This window comes from Blennius ocellaris, assembly GCF_963422515.1.
Source record: "Blennius ocellaris genome assembly, chromosome: 21".
Taxonomy (NCBI): Eukaryota; Metazoa; Chordata; class Actinopteri; order Blenniiformes; family Blenniidae; genus Blennius; species Blennius ocellaris.
In genome coordinates, this window is record NC_137670.1 from 3,877,302 (window position 1) to 3,894,684 (window position 17,383).

The 17,383-nt window shown below is 43.9% G+C and overlaps 1 protein-coding gene across 2 annotated transcripts; it reads left to right on the forward strand.

Moving 5' to 3' along the window:
- The first annotated feature begins 959 nt into the window (after positions 1-959).
- LOC308146140 (plexin domain-containing protein 1-like) lies at positions 960-15,877 on the forward strand. Of its 2 annotated transcripts, none has more exons than XM_080517811.1 (13): positions 960-1,402; positions 9,371-9,540; positions 11,867-12,010; positions 12,101-12,170; positions 12,968-13,090; positions 13,176-13,294; positions 13,369-13,468; positions 13,689-13,784; positions 13,872-13,953; positions 14,032-14,092; positions 14,164-14,287; positions 14,899-15,059; positions 15,158-15,877. In XM_080517811.1, exons 1-13 carry the CDS (start codon positions 1,321-1,323, stop codon positions 15,281-15,283), a joined length of 1,458 nt encoding a protein of 485 aa, XP_080373937.1. In that variant the 5' UTR covers positions 960-1,320; the 3' UTR covers positions 15,284-15,877. The 2 variants fall into 2 exon arrangements, with proteins under 2 accessions (XP_080373937.1, XP_080373938.1); XM_080517812.1 differs by having other exon boundaries at positions 960-1,396.
- Positions 15,878-17,383: the final 1,506 nt, after the last annotated feature.

The window sequence follows — 17,383 nt, forward strand, 5'->3', positions numbered from 1 at the left end:
TTCACAATCAAAAGAAAAGGCAGCCATAAATGCAACGATGGCACAGATTAAGCTGGTGCTTTTCTATATTCTCACACAGTCAAAAAATAAAAATAAAAAATCCAATGAAAAGACCAAAAGGCTGCAAGTCGGCGTAGCCAAAGCCTGATGCATCTCGTTCCTCCGTGCCATGGAAAACAGAAACAACTGAAAACACATAAATGAGTCAGGCTGTTGGACACGGTGTTGCAGGCTTTGCACCGACATGTTACCAGAAAAAAAAAAAAAAGAAAAGTGAACTTATCTGCGGTTCAGAAGAGGGCACAGCAAATGCACTGAGGAGGTATTGGCAAAAATGATCTCTCCATTAACAAGATGAAAATGGAAAACTTGCGTTACGTTTTGTTTGTTTGCATGACAATGACGCTTGGGGCAAATGCTTTTTTTTGTTGTTTTAAAAAAAAAAATGTGTACACATACCACAAATGTACCCCAATGTAGTGGATAATTTCTGCTCTTCAGTGACGGCCGGAGGTTTGGAAAGATGAAGTGAGACACAGGGCGAGATGCAGAGTTTGAGAAAGTTTTGCTTTTTCACTTGAAAATGTTTCGACGGGAACTTAATCTTTACAGAATCTAGAAGTAGGTGCTGCATGGTCTCGTAGTGGTTTGAACTCGCACCTCACGGTGAAGGAATCCCCGGTTCGAGCCCGTTTGCACATTCTCTCTCTGATCAACCAGCTTTGGCAGGGAGGAATCGATATTTTCAAATAAACATCATCTATCTATCTATATATCTATCCATTTGTTTTTGTTCAACACGCTTCCACATGGGGGAGACAAGCTCCTCCTTTCTCTCTTTCTCTCTCTCTCGCTCTCTTTTAGTTTAGAAGGAATGAAAAAATGTACAACACATAAATATCTCCTCTTTGGGGAAGTGTCAGAATAATCCTGAGCTCTGCTCGAGAAAGAAACGAGGATACAAAGAGAGAGCCCGGGAAGAGGGGGGGAGGAAAGACGGAGAGAGGAGTTACTAAAAAGTTGAGGATAATGACATTGGCACATCAAGAAGACACAGCTGATCCAGCTGCACTGCATCCCATGGATTTGTCATCCCAGACTTCACTGTGAGGGCCCGGCGAGGACACGGAGGAGGGAGGAAAGCAGTTAACTTTGGCCGGGGTGAGGAAAAAGGCAGCCGCGCGGGAGAAGCGGAGGCGAAGAGGAAAGAGGAAAGGTAGGGGAGTGGAGCGAGGCGCCCCGTTCCTCTGAGAGGGTGGAGGAAGGCCAGAGAGGAGTGTGCCGGAGAGTCGGGGAAGGAGGGAGACGAGTCGGCTGGATATGGGGCTCTGGGCGCTTCTCCTCGTCTGTCTCTCCCAGGCCGAGCTGCTGAACGGCTGGGCTCACCAGCATGGAGGTGAAGGTAAGCCTCCACCTCTTTTTTTTTTTTTTTTTTGTACTGCAATGTCAATATCAAATGCACCGGGGCTGACTGACTCGGGGCTCGCATGCACACTCGCAATAACACAACTTTTTTCTTCAGCGCAGGCGTTCAAGCATTCCGGAGGGTTTAGAAACATTTCTCGAATCTTTTGCCACTAATGTCAGCAGCAGACACTAGTGCAGTGTTTCTCTGGTGTGTGTGTGTGTCTACGCATACGTCCATGTGTGAGGCGAACAGGTCGCCTGACGTCTCTTTTCTGTCCATCACAGGAAGCACATGAAAGAGGGACTGCAGGTTTTTTTTTTTTGAGGATGCTGGTCCTAAAATCTCTAAAAATCCAATGTCTTGTGCTCCTTTGCTTGATCATGTGACGAACTTCAAAGAATGGGGTTTTATGCTGAATACAAATTCAATAAGAGCAACAGCTGATTTAACGAGGAGGTTTTTATTTTTCTCATCACCTGAAATGCACTTTTTTTTTGTTATTGGAATTTCCTACATTAAGATGTCATATACTCCTCTGCCATCCACTATATGTGTATGTGTATGACATGTATTTTGGTTCTCCTTGGAGATGCATTATTTTTAGCCAGCCCCGTTCTTCCGCTGCCTCTCCTCCTCCTCCTCCTCCTCCTCCTCTGACAATCAGCGATGCTCCAGTTTCTCTGGCCTCTCCTGTGGTCCCACTTTCTGTGATCAGGCCCCGGCTCTACAGAGGACACCCCCTGCACAACGGAGACCAGAGACGCCGGCCTCCTCTCAACAAAACCCCTGAAATCCAGAATAAAATCTACTCGCAACTTTAAACTCTTCTGTGTACACTGGGAAGATCAATCAATCAACTTTCGATTGCTGACGACAGAAAGCGGAACAGCTTCTTTTTTCTTTTTTTTTTTTTGAAGCAGGCAGCTTTGTAATTAACCAACTCTCAATCACTTTGATTCACTTTCACTGATGTCTCACGTCTGAGCAAATGTTAATACCGTGATAGAGTAACTGAAAATCTGTTGAATGGTCGCCCCGGTTTTCTTCCGAGGTCAGGACGGTGAAGACAGCCTGCATTTCAAAGTTCACCAAAAAGTTGTTTACAGTGAAGCGAAGCCACAATGATTTACACAACACTGCCCGAGTCAGACGTGAAGTTTCGTCCCAGTTTTACACGAAAACGTCCCAAGTGACAACGCTTGTATTTGTGTATTTTCGTTTCTCGCTTACACAGCAACATTTTGAAAACGGTGTCTGAAAACAACACGGACATTCTCGCGGACAGACGACCAAGTTAGATTGTTATAACAGTGACTGTCAACTATAAAACTACCAAGTCCCAGGAAAATATGGACTGGGAATCATGACACAATGGAGGAAAACTTTATTCCGATTGTCCAGCTACTGAGCATGTGCAGAACTATTTACCACGGCAGCAGCTTTTCCCCCCAAAATTGCATTTTTTTTTACCCCAGTTTCCATGGAGACGAGCTCAAAGCACAGTCACCCAAAACCTAACGAAAGTTTAACATTTTCACTTGAAAACATTCCTGTGTAAACGGGGCCTTAGTCTTTGTAACATTAAATTTTTATAGGGTTACTCTCACCTCTAATGTGAAGATTTAAAAGGTAAATTCTTTACATTTTGATATTTTGCTGGACCTTTTTGAGTGTTGTGCTAAATTCCACTTCCACTTTGCAAACAGAGTCGGTAATTTTATCTCGTGCAAAACAGATCTCATCCATGAGTACAGAACACGTTTCCCAAAAATTGATGGTCTTTTCAGCTTTGCCTTGTGGTTGGACCGCGGGACGAAAAAAGAGAACTAACACAAAAAGAGAACTTACACAAAAAGAGAACCAACACAAAAAGAGGACTTACACAAAAAGAGAACCAACACAGGAAACTATGTTAGTTAGACACAGAGAACTAACACAGGGAAAAAGAGAACTAACAAAAAGAGAAACTAACAGAAAGAGAACCAACACAGGGAAAAAGAGAATTAACAAAAAGAGAAACTAACTCAGGGAAACATGCAAACTCTAAGTGTAACCAGGATTACAACTTTGAACATACTTGCTATGCGGTAAAAATACCAAAAATCACACCACTTTTCCTTTGTGATATCTTGATACGTCTCATTATGTCTCATATTGTCTCATCTTATTTATCCAATACGTTAAATGACATAATATGTACATATCTCTCGAGGACGAGTCCATCCTATTTTCAGGTTAATCTCCGATCTTATCAGTTAATATTGTCCGATTACGTCTCACCATTACATTGAAATTCCACTCAAACTTACTTCCCAGTGAATAGTCTGCCTTATCTTCAATTCTACCTTATCCTCAGACATTATTCTCATGTTAAATTAGAGAATGAGCATCTCTCTGTCATCCTCCCCATCCCCAAAAAAAGAATTACACTGTATGATCCGTTTCTCACACACGGACATTCGCATGGACAGACAACCAAGTTGGGTTGTTATTACGATGACTGTCAATTATAAAACCACCAATCCCAGGAGATTATGGACTGGGAGTCATGACATGACGGCGGAAACATTGTTCTGATTGTTAATCTACTGAGCATGTGCAGAACTGCCATTTACTACGGCCGTGGTGTGCATGAGCAGTACCAGCGTTGCCGGGGTCTACACAGTGTGAGCCCAAGTGTTTTCAGGAAGTTGCGTTTTTTCCCCCCCCTCGTTTCCATGGAGACGGAGTCCGATCGTTTTCAAAAAGTTGTGTTTTCAGTGGCTCCGAGCGCCATTGTCATTATCGGACGCCCGAAATCAAACAGAATTTTTCTGGTTTTCACTTGAAAACGTTGTGGTGTGAATGGGGCCTGAGTACAGGCAGAAACATCTCTTTTAAAGTTTTAAGCAGTCAAAGGTTGGTTAGGTTAAGGAGAAGATACTTGCTAGTCTGTTTTAAAGTGGCTATATTTGAGGCATCAAATAAAAAATCTAATCTTTTTAACTTAAATTCCTTCACTGGGTGCAGGTTTGTTCTTCCATCCATAGCCCTCCAGCTTCCAGCTATCCCTCAGCCAACATGTGACCTCTCATAGCACACTTATGATCTCCTGTGGTCACTGGAAAGACAGTTTCCATAAACTATGGGTCATTTTCACAGCGTGAGCCTGTCGCCACGGTTTTCTAGTGAAATCTGTTTGTGGAAGTACTCGCGCCTAAGAAAGCACCTAACATCACAACGAGAAGCCGACCCGCGCGCTGACAGCTTTGTGGCTCTTCTCTGCAGCCCGTCCTGGATTTCCACTACAAATATCTCCAGTGTTATGACTTCAGCCTGCAGGAAATGAGTCGGTCCACAGTTATAGTGTTTCTCCTGGTGGTACCACTGCAGCTGCCATGTTTATCCATCCAAACAAACATTTTCTGTTAAGCATCGCAGTGGAAATTAAAAGAGTTCCAGCTGAGGAATAAACTGTATTTTCATTCGAGTTTGGTTAGCCAGAGCTTAATCCTCATTTCTAACCAAAATAATCCCAAACAGAAGAAACTACAAATATTACTCCACTAAAAAAATTGTTAACTCCAACTGCCCGAGCCAATCTGCAAACTGGAATCGCATGTCGGAGGAAGCAAAAAATGGGAAAAGCGGTTCCAAATGTAAACAAATCCTCCCAAAATAATGAGTTTCTCAACAGATCAATTTGTCTGTATTTATTTAAAGACCCTCGTTTTTGCTTTTTGCTCTTTGAATCCTTATCGCTGGAGCTGCCAGTGTTTGTGATCGTGTGCTATGGTTACTGCTGTTCCTGCGGACAATGCAGCCAAGTGGCTTCCTTGTCTGGTTATAAAACCCGATGCACTTCGCCGCGGCGTCGCAGGAAGCCGAGACCCCGCGTCGTGATGGATCCTCCGTCAACGATTCCTTCATGCGAAGCGTTGATGTACACACGTCCGTCCTCACGGCAACTCTGCGATTCACTTCCACCGAGTGCCGCTGGGTCGACACTTTGCATCTTGAGATCTAATCATCTCTCCTTCTGCTGTGTTTGGAAGGAACACAATGCTTTCACTCTCCCCGGATGGTTTGACTCTGGAGTAAAGATGTCAGCTTTTTGTTCCCCTCTCACGGGTCTGCAGATAATTCTCTCTCTCTCTCTCTTCCCCCGCTTCACCACCGGGTACGTGACGTTCGTGCCCCCAGACGCGTCTCTGCTACCACTCGAACTTCAAAGTTTCTTTATTCAGAAAGAGAAGGAAATTGATCCTTCATCCATGGATTTCATCCATCTGAACAGGCTGAAAGGCCATTTGACTCCAAAGTCGCGGAACGTGGCTCTGGTTTATGTAGAGTCTGCTTTAAGCGGCCGTCTCGCCTTCAGCGTGAAAAAGTGGGGCCCTTTTTCCTCTTCGGATGTTGTACGTTTGGCCTTCCTGGAAACGCGCCAAAGCTACTGTTTCTTTATGTGAAAAGATGAAGACGGAGCAAGTGGCAGTAAAGGAATGAATGGACTGTGAATCCATAGCACGTTTTATATGGTTCAACATCCACTGACCTAGTTCGATTGTCACTCCCACAAGATATGCAAGGCTGTTGCTGCAATGCAGAGAGATCTGACGAAGAAGAAGATGTGGTCAGGTTCCCGTCCCCTCCAAATAGCTCTGCTGTAACTGTTAATTATAGAAAATGAGCTGGCAGGATCACAGGTATGACTAGGACTCAAAAGAGCGTTAAAAATCAGGCTTTTCACGCGCGCAGGGTTTTCGATTCACACGGTAACCTGTCGGATGCTCCGTTTGCAGCCCAAATGAATGAAACGGTTTAAATTTACGGTAAAAGCATCAGCCGACTTGTCACATCTGTCACTTCACACACTGCAGCTTTGAGCCTTGTGTCAAAGTCATCAAGAGGTTTTTCTTCCATCCCCCCCCCCTTTCCTCTCTCTGTACCAGATTTGCACATTCCCAGCACAGCATCCACATGTGTCTGCCAGATCTGACGCTACCGAGGTCAGCCTGACGTGAGTCATGAGAGCCCGGCCCACTCTTGAACTCTTTTTAGCCCCGTTTTCATTGGACGTTCATCCAGGCCCACATGCAGACAGTTAGACGAGGGCAGAGATGTTCCAGGAAAGAAAGCAAGTCCGGCACTTAGCGAGTTTGTAAAACAGGATCTCCGAGTGACCTATAAAGTTTGAGGTTTGCAGAGAAGCGCAGGGCACGCTCGTGAACGCCACTGCGGTTTGATTTCTGTTGTGACACGATCTTATCCGCTGCTTTCAGTGTTCCTCCTCCGCCTCCTTCTCCCCCTGCCGTTTAACACCTCCTCAGCTGTTTAGGCCCGACGACGAGCGCCTATCTGACCCAATTAAGAGCCGCTTGCGACGAAGCGGAGGAAATAGCTTCCACTGCACCGTAATCAAACAGGATCCCTCATTAGACAGATCTCCCTGGAGTCCGTGATAACCTCTCTGCATTTCAATCTTTTGTTCCACTTTGTCTCCCAAGACCTTTTCGTTTGTTTTTTTTAATCTACTGAACAATAGAAAATTCCACTGCAAGTGTCCTCATAAGGCGGGAACGTTTTCAATGAAACCACAAATCTGCAGGTGACTGTCAACTATAAAACTGTCAACTTCATCGTCTGTCCATATAAATTGATGCGTGTTGTTAACGTTTATAGCATATTGTTCTCTGCGCATCTGTGCTTTCATTACGAAAGCAAACAGCACCCACCAGTGGCATGAAAGGAAATCCACATCTTTTTTTTCTTTGCAGGTCGACCATTTGTGTAAAATGGAGAGTTTAGTCAACACAAAATCTTCTGAAACAAAAACGACGCATTTTTATTTAAAATGCTGTGTTAACAGGTTTGCTTTTTTTAATAAACTGGAATCTTATTCTACAGGGAAGATTCAAGCGAGATTGTTTTTTTGTTTTTTTTACAACTTTATTTGAGGCATTAAATGTCTCCAAATCACCTTTTTACTTAAATTCCTTCAGTGAATGAAGGTCTGGTGTTGGATCCATCCATCCACCCCATCGCCCTCCTACCTCTCAGCTGCTTCTGAGCTAACATTCTACATCACATAGTACGTTTATGATCGCCTGTGGTCACTGCACAGATTGATACCTTTATGCATTTTCAAGCAGTCAAGACATTCTGACTTCTAACAAAACCTGAAAAATAAGTTAAATGCTGAGTTTAATTGTTTTGTTTTTTTTTGTTTTTTTTTAAAAAGCCTGTTTAAATTGTTTTGGTCAACTGTGAACAGTGAACTGTATGATATTATGAATGTTTCAGGGGATTTCCTGTTGCGACCTGTAAAAGTAAATCTTGTTTCCAACTAATTGGCAGCAAGAATTTCTAGCCCAACAACTGCTAACAGGAAAGAAAAACATGTTCAAATTCAGAGATGAATTCAAACGCTGTGTGCTGAAGCATTACAACTTGATTGGAGCAAAATGATCCATGTCAAATCAATAAAACCAGCTCAAGACTGAAAAGCGCAAAAAAACATCTGGCGTTTTTCAAGTGTGATCCAGAGTGTCTAAATATCTCCGTTTCAAACCCGGGGGTCCAGCCCTACAGCTGATTTTATTTTTATTTTTTAATCTTTCCCATCATGGAGATGTTCATAACACGCTGTTACTTAACGGCTCAGTTTGGTGAAATAACAGCTCATGTAAGAATCCAGACAGAAAGCTTCTGAAATGAACAATCAGCCCGTTCTGCTGATGTTGTGAAACGTGGAGAGCGAGACACGGATCAGCCGGGGAAATATAAACGCTGCCGTATGATCTGTCAAGCAGATGTAGGTGGTGTGCAGACGCACACACACACACACCAACAGAGAAAGACTCCAAAAGCTTGGGAATCTTTTAGAAAGTTCAACGTTGGCACCACAGAAAGTTGAGCCGTGAGCTGCTGTTCCTTAAAAAGCAGCCAAGATACACACAGTACATCATTTAGTTTGAAAAGGGAAGATTAAAAAGGAATCACATCTCAATTTCTACATGAGACGTAAAGAAAACTTTTTTTTTTCACTCTGGTACTAGTACTGTTTGAGGTGAGCTTGTGTAAATCCTCGCAGCTTTTGATTAGGATCTAAAGAATAGTTTCCAATAAACAGGAAATATAATCACAGAGTACAAAAGAACATTGCCCATTTTTCATTATTATGATTTTTTCCTGAATTATGAAATTATATTATTCTCTTTTTATACCTGAAACTATGGGTAAATAAAAGTTGCAATATGAATGCATATATACACAGATAGCTCACCCCATGATCCTTAATTTTATAATTTAGTAATTTTTTTTAACACTTAGGATTCAGGAAGCAGGGTGATTGTAAAGTTTGAATATTGGAGAAGGGGGAGGGATTAAATAAGATTGACTTCTTGCAATCCTTTTTCAGACATGCTGGATTCAATATATGCATTATGTATGTGTACATATGTGCGTGCACGTGTAAAACTATAATCAACTTCGTATCAATAGATTTTCCATTTGTATTTTGTAGATCTTTTGACATGATTGGAACAAATTAATGATATAAAAATGTAACTTCCTTGTCATTTATTGTAATTGTCATACATGTTTCCCTTTACCAGATTTGCATGTTCCTTCAGCTTTTGGTTCACCTCATGTTAAAGATAATCAGGATTAATGGTTATGAAATTATTTACTATATTTAAGAAGTAAAGAAATGTGTGTTAAGTAGATTATCTCACGGTCTTTGGCAATAGAGAGCCTGACAGTTCATCTTTCTGAGGTTTGTTAGCAACACACATTTGTGGGATGTGCAGGTATGAAAGGGAAGTAAAACAAGCTTTCCAATAGTGGAATCCCCACCAGCATGGTTATAACCAAAGAAAAATAATCAAGAGGTCAAGGGTCAAATGAAAAGTGGCAAGTGAGTCAAATGTTTAAACAGGCTGGTTGTTGATGGATGTTTCTGCTAACTCGGTCTGGTTCTAGGTGCACACGGTGGGACGGCTCTGCGGACAGATGGCGGTCCGTCCAGTTTCACCAGAGTGAGGAGAGACGAGCAGACGCAACGCCGAGGAACGCCAAACGCACAGGGAGGAGGAGGAGGAGGAGGAGGAGTGGAATTCGCCACGCTGCCGGACAACATGTTCAGAATAGTGGTGAGACAGAAACAACAAACTCTCCGCAGGTTCACATGCCATTTGCATCATATTTCATAATTGTGGGAGTCGTTTCACCTGTGTAAACGGGGCCCCCCCCCCAAAAAAACTCAACAGTTTTACACTTGAAAGGTTGTCACGTAAACTGCAGTATGTCGTATCCATCAAAAATAAAAAGCATCATAAAGTGAATTAAAAAAACATTTTGATATGCGAGTCGCTTCTTAATACAAGTCATGAAATACTGGAGCTCTGGAGGTGCAATCACATTCTTGCTCAATGTCGATTGAATATAAACTAAACTATTCAGCAGCATAATGTTGCAGTATGCGTTTGCACCACAGGGGGGTGTATCGAGTCCTTCAAAGAAGCAGTAGGAAGAATAGACAACAACAATGGCTGAAACGTTTGCTATGACGCAGTAGTGAAGTAGATGTGATAAGCAGGTACTGTACATGTTCTTAATCAAATGGAAATGCTGTAATCTGAACTGCAAGAGATCTGTCAAAAGACAGATTGGTGTTCCAACACCGACATCCAAAATACACACATTGCCATAATGATCACAGCAATTATTACTAGATGTGTGTGTGTGTGTGTGTGTGTGTGTGTGTGTGTGTGTGTGTGTGTGTGTGTGTGTGTGTGTGTGTGTGTGTGTGACTATGCACATGAGAAAGATTGTCACTGTTTACTTGCATTAATGAGTAAAATAAAAGTTGATGCAAAAGTAACTCAGCTGTTGGTAGAGTTTGAAAAAGAAACAGGTGTGTGTGTGTGTGTGTGTGTGTGTGTGTGTGGTGTGTGTGTGTATGTGTGTGTGTGTGTGTGTGTGTGTGTGTCCATTGCATGACCCAGACTCATCTTTCATTAGCTTCAGTAAAACTTAGCCCAAATAAATTGTGTAGCGTCGGGTATTTTTCTCTCAACATTTCAAATGAGAAACAGACGCTGTCTTCCTCCTGCCAACTTACACTGTTTGTTTAGCCGTGACGGTGCGTGTGCACGTGCACGTGCGTGTGCACGAGTGTGTGCTTGTGAATGACTCACTCGGACAGGATCACAAACAGCCCTGTTGCACCGCTGCTGCTGCTGCTGCAGCTGTTTTTATCCGACAACTTCCAAGACACTGGCATCTCCCGTCCAATCAGAAAGTCTTCAGCGGATCAATCAGCTGTGGAGGCACAGTGTGCATTTAACTCCCCCCCCCCCCACCACCAACTTGAAACCCCCCCGGACCCCCCTCTGTGGAAAACACAGACCGCTGTCAGGCGGTGGAGATGGGAGGAAGAAGTGGGTCACTTGCTGTATGTGGAGCAGCCGGAGAGGTTTGTGAGCGTGCTGCATTTAACTGCTCCACTTTCTGGGCCCGTACTTAAACCCCAGAACCATCGCTCTCCGTCACCTCGGGCCGAGGCGTGCATTAATAACGCCGTCAGCAGAGGGAACCTGCATGCAGGTGCCAAGCCTTCCTGTCACAGCAGCGTGTAAACAAGCAAAACGGCTCCCTCAAGTGGAGGCGGGAGGCTTGAGGGCTAAACCAGAGTGTGGTGTCAGAAGTCCTTAAGGCATGAACCAAACACGTGTCGATGCCTTTTATTTCTTTCTTTATTTTTCTTTTTAAATGTCCACTTGGCTTCATCAGTTAAAACTGTTCTCCAGGCTCAGGCCCCCGTTTCAACGGCGAGGTTTCCATATGAAAACGCAAAACCTTTGTTGCGTTCTGGGCGTCCGTCTGCATGACAACGGAGCTCCGAGCCACTGAAAACGCAAGTTTTTGAAAACGGTATTTAAGGTGATAGGTTTTGAGTTCGTCTCCATGGAAACACTACTCCTGCTCAGGCAGATACGGCCGTAGTAAATAGATGACTTGTGTTCATTTTTGTGGTTTCTTACTTTAGAGCGTTGCTTTTTAAGCGACAAACAAGTGATGAAAAGATGATTTTCACCTTGCTGACATGTTTCAGACACTCCGGAGGCCGTCATTTGTGAATTTGGTCCATTTACTCGTCCAGAGTCGGAGCTTTTTCAAAAAGATGGATCGTTGTTGTGTAAACAGAGCCCGAAAAAAAAACCTCACTTGCGAGTTTTCTGAATATGGGGTAAACTGGAGATTCTGGGCCTGGCTGGGATTCAAACCCACAACCTTCTAGCTGTTGTGGATATAGATTCAACCACTACCCCAGGAGAAAAGCGGCTCACAATCCCTCCCGTTGTGCAGAGCCGACGTACAACAGTGCTCTTTCTCTTGCCCCCCAATTCACCCCAGCTGTGATCTTGGGGTGGTTTCTCTCTCCATTGGCTTCATTTCTCTGCCTCTTTCTCCCAGGAGGACACCCACAAGTACTACCGGTGGGAGAGCTTTGGTCCAACTGACAGTCGCACTGAGGACTTGTGGGTGGATTTGAACAACCTGCACCAAAGCCAAGTCAGAGTCCACGGCATCCTGTCCAACGCACACCGACAGGCAGCGGTGAGGAGAACAACAAAAACACAAACCCCTCCTCCAAACTCCGGCTCACGTCTGATTTCTTGTCTCTCTTTTTTGTTTTTTTTTTAACAGATGGTAGCACTTTCCTTCGATTTTCCCTTTTATGGACACTACGTGAGACAAACCATCGTAGCCACTGGAGGTGATTCTCACTTCACACCATTTCTGCTTTAATTGCTTATAGCCTTGTTATCTTTATCCCACATTATGATTGATAGACACGGTCCCTTCAGGGAAGTCAATTATTTGTTCAGAACTGCAGTTAATGAAAATACAAATGGGTTACATTACTTGAATTGAACCAGTAATTTAATCAAGGGACCACCACTTTTCCAATCAAGGTTTTTACAGTAGTTGGAAGAAATAGTCACATTAATATAAGCAGCATTATTGGATACTTTTAACTATAGATATGCAATTTTATTCATATTTGAGTCAAATCATCATGCAATATACCGTACATTCGACATCTTAGATAATGAACTTTTATTCTTTATATATACACACATTTGTTGACAAATTATTGTACTTTAATAGACCTATTTAATCATTCTCCTGAGGAAAGTATTTCAGATACATTTCTTCAAAGGCCACATGCAGTACAACGTCATGTCTGTGGGCCAAACTGATAAAACAGTGCCATAATAACTGTTAAAGTTTTCCTTTGTTGTGGCACCAAGTACACATGATAAAACTTCGATATTTTCACAAAACTAAACAATTGCTAATGGAAATGACAATCTCAACATAAGACTGACTTTAATGAAAACTTGTGGTGTGAAATACAGCACAGCGTTTCACCTTTCACCCCAGGAGCTTCACCGCTCCATCAGGAACAGGGACAGCACGCCGCGGACGCCTGAAATTCTTCACGCTACTCCTGAACGAAGTCTCTTTCAAACATGCGCCTGTGTTTCTGGCCTCTTCTTCCCCCTTCAGGCTTCATCTTCATGGGCGAGGTTACTCATCGGATGCTGACGGCCACACAGTACGTCGCTCCCCTCATGGCCAACTTTGACCCCAGCTTCTCCAAGAACTCGACGGTGAGGTACTTGGACAACGGTACGTTTGAGCTCCTGAGCGCCGGCCGGAACACGGGGGAGCCACCGGCGAGGCCTGAGCAGCTTCTGTGTCTGCTTCCGCACAGGAAACCTCTTCGTGGTCCAGTGGGACAAAGTGCGGCTAAAGGACAGGGAAGACGAAGGACCCTTCACCTTCCAGGCGGCCCTCCACAGAAACGGAACCATCGTGTTCAACTACAGAGAGGTAATGGCGCCGCCCGTCGTGTTATTGGTTGAACTTCTTTTTCTAAGGCTACAAACTCTGCGGTTGTTCTTAAGGTTCCTGTACCCGTGGAGAGGATCAACTCCACCGAGCATCCAGTGAAAGTGGGACTGTCCGACGCCTTCATGGCTCTACTCCCTGCTGCGCAGCTCTCAGGTCAGTTCTCCACAGGCAAACTACTCATTTGGCATTCCGTCAAAAATGCTTGAAAACCCAAAAGTGCAAATTATGGACCAATGAAAATGGAAAACAGACTCGACAGTGATTGACGATGCAGCACCGCACCTTCTTCAGAAGGACGGTCTGAATGATTTGCATCAAAGACATCCACTTCTTCTGCAGTCGTGTTTTGAATTGCCTTCAATCTGCCTTTAAGATGCAAAGCGTCGGACCATCTATGAATATCACCGCGTTGAAATCAACACCACAAAGATTGTAAGCAGATCCGCCTTCGAGTTCACGCCGCTGCCCAGTGAGTAGCCCGACTCTCACGTGACAACAACCGAATCCTTCACCTCTGTAACCTGTCGAACAACGTCCACACATCTGCGTCCCACAGCTTGTCTCCAGCACACGTCCTGCGATCTCTGCGTGTCGTCCAACTTGACGAGCGGCTGCGGTTGGTGCAACACGCTGCAGCGGTGAGGAGACGTTTGATTTATCGTGTTCTGAAGGCGACCGAGAGTCTGGCTTTCCTCAATGTGCCGCCTGAATTGCAGATGTTCCGACGGCATCGACCGACACAGACAAGAGTGGCTGGATTACAACTGTCCTGAAGAGGTGAGACACGTGACACCATCGTGCAAAATGGAGACTTAAATCGGAGTAATTTCCTGAGCGTGTTCATTCAGGCTAAAGGCACGTGCGAGGACTACAACCCAGTGCTGCCAGAAGGATCGATGACCTCCTTCAACCACTCGTCCCCACAGCCGACTCCGTCTTCCACAGAGTCTGAAGACCAGCCGGTCACTCAGGGTGAGTTTCTGAACACAAGATATCTGTCGGTTGGATGTCATCGCCATCCATTGATCTGGATCACACCTTCAAATTTAATGGGCTCTTTCTTCGATCAAAATGCACCCGTGTACCGATCCGCTCGTTAGTTTTTGAGCCATCTTGTCAACAGACAAACTCGATCTTACCATGACACAGGTAATATAATACCACAAGACGCAAATATACGAAAGCCACAATGCAAAAGTTAAACTTATAACAACAAATTGAAACTTTACAAAACAAATACAGAAATATTAAAGTTACAACAACAACACACTCTACAAAAGACACAACACAGATACAGAAGCCACAAGATGAATTTTAAAGATGCGACACAAACGTAAGATACCACACAAATGAAAAAAATGTTCAACTTTTGTTGCATTTTTCTGAAACACTGCTACTGTGGATGTGCACCTCAGGCGTAGTAATTAATAGTTGTGCACATGCTCAGTAGATGGCCAATGAGACGGACATCATTTTCACAATGTAAAAGTTTTCTGAAATGAGAAAGAAAAACGATGGTTTTTCACGTGAAACGGTCACTTCTTCTAATTCCCGTTACCGCAATGTGTCTTCCTCCCCTGCAGATTTACAGACGGGCACCCCGAGCCACCCGGGGATAACGGAGAACACCGCCATCATTGCAGGCGTCGTGGCCGCTCTGGTTCTGCTCGTGGCTTTGACCCTGCTGGCCGTCTACTACATCAACACACACCCTACGGTCGCCCCGCCGTTCTACCTCATGCAGGTAAAATCTCCCCTTCAGCGCCCCGTCGGGTTTCTGTGCGCCACCTTGGTCGGACGGCTAAATCGCTCTCTCTCTCTCTCTCTCTCTCGCTCTCTCAGCGACGCACCAACAACTACTGGCCCTCCATGAAGTTTCGGAACCAGGGTTGTCACAACAGCTACGCGGAAGTGGAGCTCGGGGGCCACGAGAAGGAGGGGTTCATCGAAGCGGAGCAGTGCTGCTGAGGGTGCCGGGGGAGAGGACGCCACCCCGTGGAGGGACGACGGTACTACAAATGGACGAATATGGACTTTTGGGATGCGAGACCATTCCTCGCTCCGACCTCTGTGGCGGCGACAGCGTTGACCGTAGCCACACTGGTCGCTCTTGCTGTTTGCCATCACACAGGGAATCAGCCATATGATCTGAAGGTTGGAGGAAAGTAAAAAAAAAAAAAAAAAAGACTGTACAGAAATGATGAGGTGGAAAAGTGTAACTGTTCAAAATCAATGCAAGGGGATGTCAGGGAACGACTCAAAACTAGCCTTCATACTGCAAACCGATGTACAGCTAAACCTTACGCATTTGTTTTTATCAAGTTCATGGAGTTTTAACGGCAAACTTCTACTCAAGCGATGGCTGGTTCATAAAACGTTATACCGCTGTGGACTTCACTACACTTCACTACAACAGATATTTAGCTCTATAACTGATAGTGATTAGAATGACCATGCTGAACTTCCCTGGAGGTTTATTGTTCGACTGAATTTTAGAAACGTCAAGTTGTGAGAACTTTCCTTTATGTTTAAATGTCTTCTAATAAAAGATGGTGGCGAGTGTGTTGATTTGAATCTCAATCTGGTATATATATGACGAACTGAAAAAGATTACAGTGATCTTTAAAGGCTCCGTATGCAGTTTCCTTCTTTAGGAAGTTTGGAATTCTGAAAAGTTTAATGATATGATGCTTTTTCCATTGATATTTACTGAATCCGTAGCAGTAGACTGTCCAGTCCGGTAAATCCAGCATCTAATTGGTTTATAGTCCAATAAGACAAATGTCAGATTTAATAGGATCACACAGCGGCCACCCAGGGCCGTTCAACCCTGATGCATCCATATCATGCGTTTCAGGGTAACCACTTGAGATCGGATTGTCCACGTCATTCAGCTGAATGGCGCTCGATGGTCTCCTCTGCCCATAACACCAGAAAGCACCGTGTTTCCACAGTCCTTGCTCTTTTCCACTGTTTCTTTGGAAAGACTGTATAATTCAGACTGTCACATTATCTTAAAGGAATACAAGGATGACGCTTCGGTATTTTCCTGTGACGCCGCCACCACCCCAGGAAGCATCAGTGACTGTTCCCACCGCAAAGCCTACTGGTCAGATGCGTCCCTGGCCACCTCTGGAAGTGGTTTGAGTTGAAGTGGTTTGGTGCCTGTTCTCTGTTGTTATGTACGGTGGCCCATGAGGGTCCCTCTGTAGGGCCACCCCAACTGTCCCAGTTTCTTCTTATATCAATAGCATTTACATGTTTGAAATACAATAAAGAAATTAAAACCACTTACAATTTCAAAACCATTTACAACAGCTGTGAATTAACTGTTAAAATGGGGACAAAAACTAAAACTATAACTATAACTATGCCCAATACAGGTGACTAAAGTTTGCATAGCAAATAGCATCCTTAATTATTGTCTGTATCATTTAAATGATTAACAACATGAAATAAATGTCGCAAGCTTTTGACTGACGGGCGCAATTCACTCATGACGCTGCGCAAATAATGGAGCCTTTATTTGCACACGATGGATCTTTGCCCAAATAAAAGGTCCATTATAATAATGACAATTATGTACTGACTGAGCCAAATTCAACATTTCATAGCACTTTCACGTCACCGACTGTTGTTTTTGTAGCTTTATGTGTTTATTAAACTAACTTAAGATCGCACCTGGAGCAAATGCGATTAATGAGGAAACTCACCCGTTTTCTGCAGAGAAAACCCGATATAGCCGGCAGGAAGCCAATCTGTCTTAATCCAGCACATAAGTCAAGTTCAACTCAAAGTTTCTGTGAGGATTTGAGAGGATAGTTCTGATTACTTGATCAGATTTGAGCAGTTTCCTTGCAGTCTGATATGATATATATGTGCTGACGCGTCCTCTGCTGGCCACATACAAGGCTACATGCAGTTATTTATAATGACGCATCCAGTTAAACGAACTTTCACATTTTTCAACAGAATCACGTTTTTTTTTCTTTTTAAAGAATCTACCTAAAAGCAGAAAGCATATATTTCCGTGATATCTCCGAATATATGTGCAAACAGTGTAAGAAA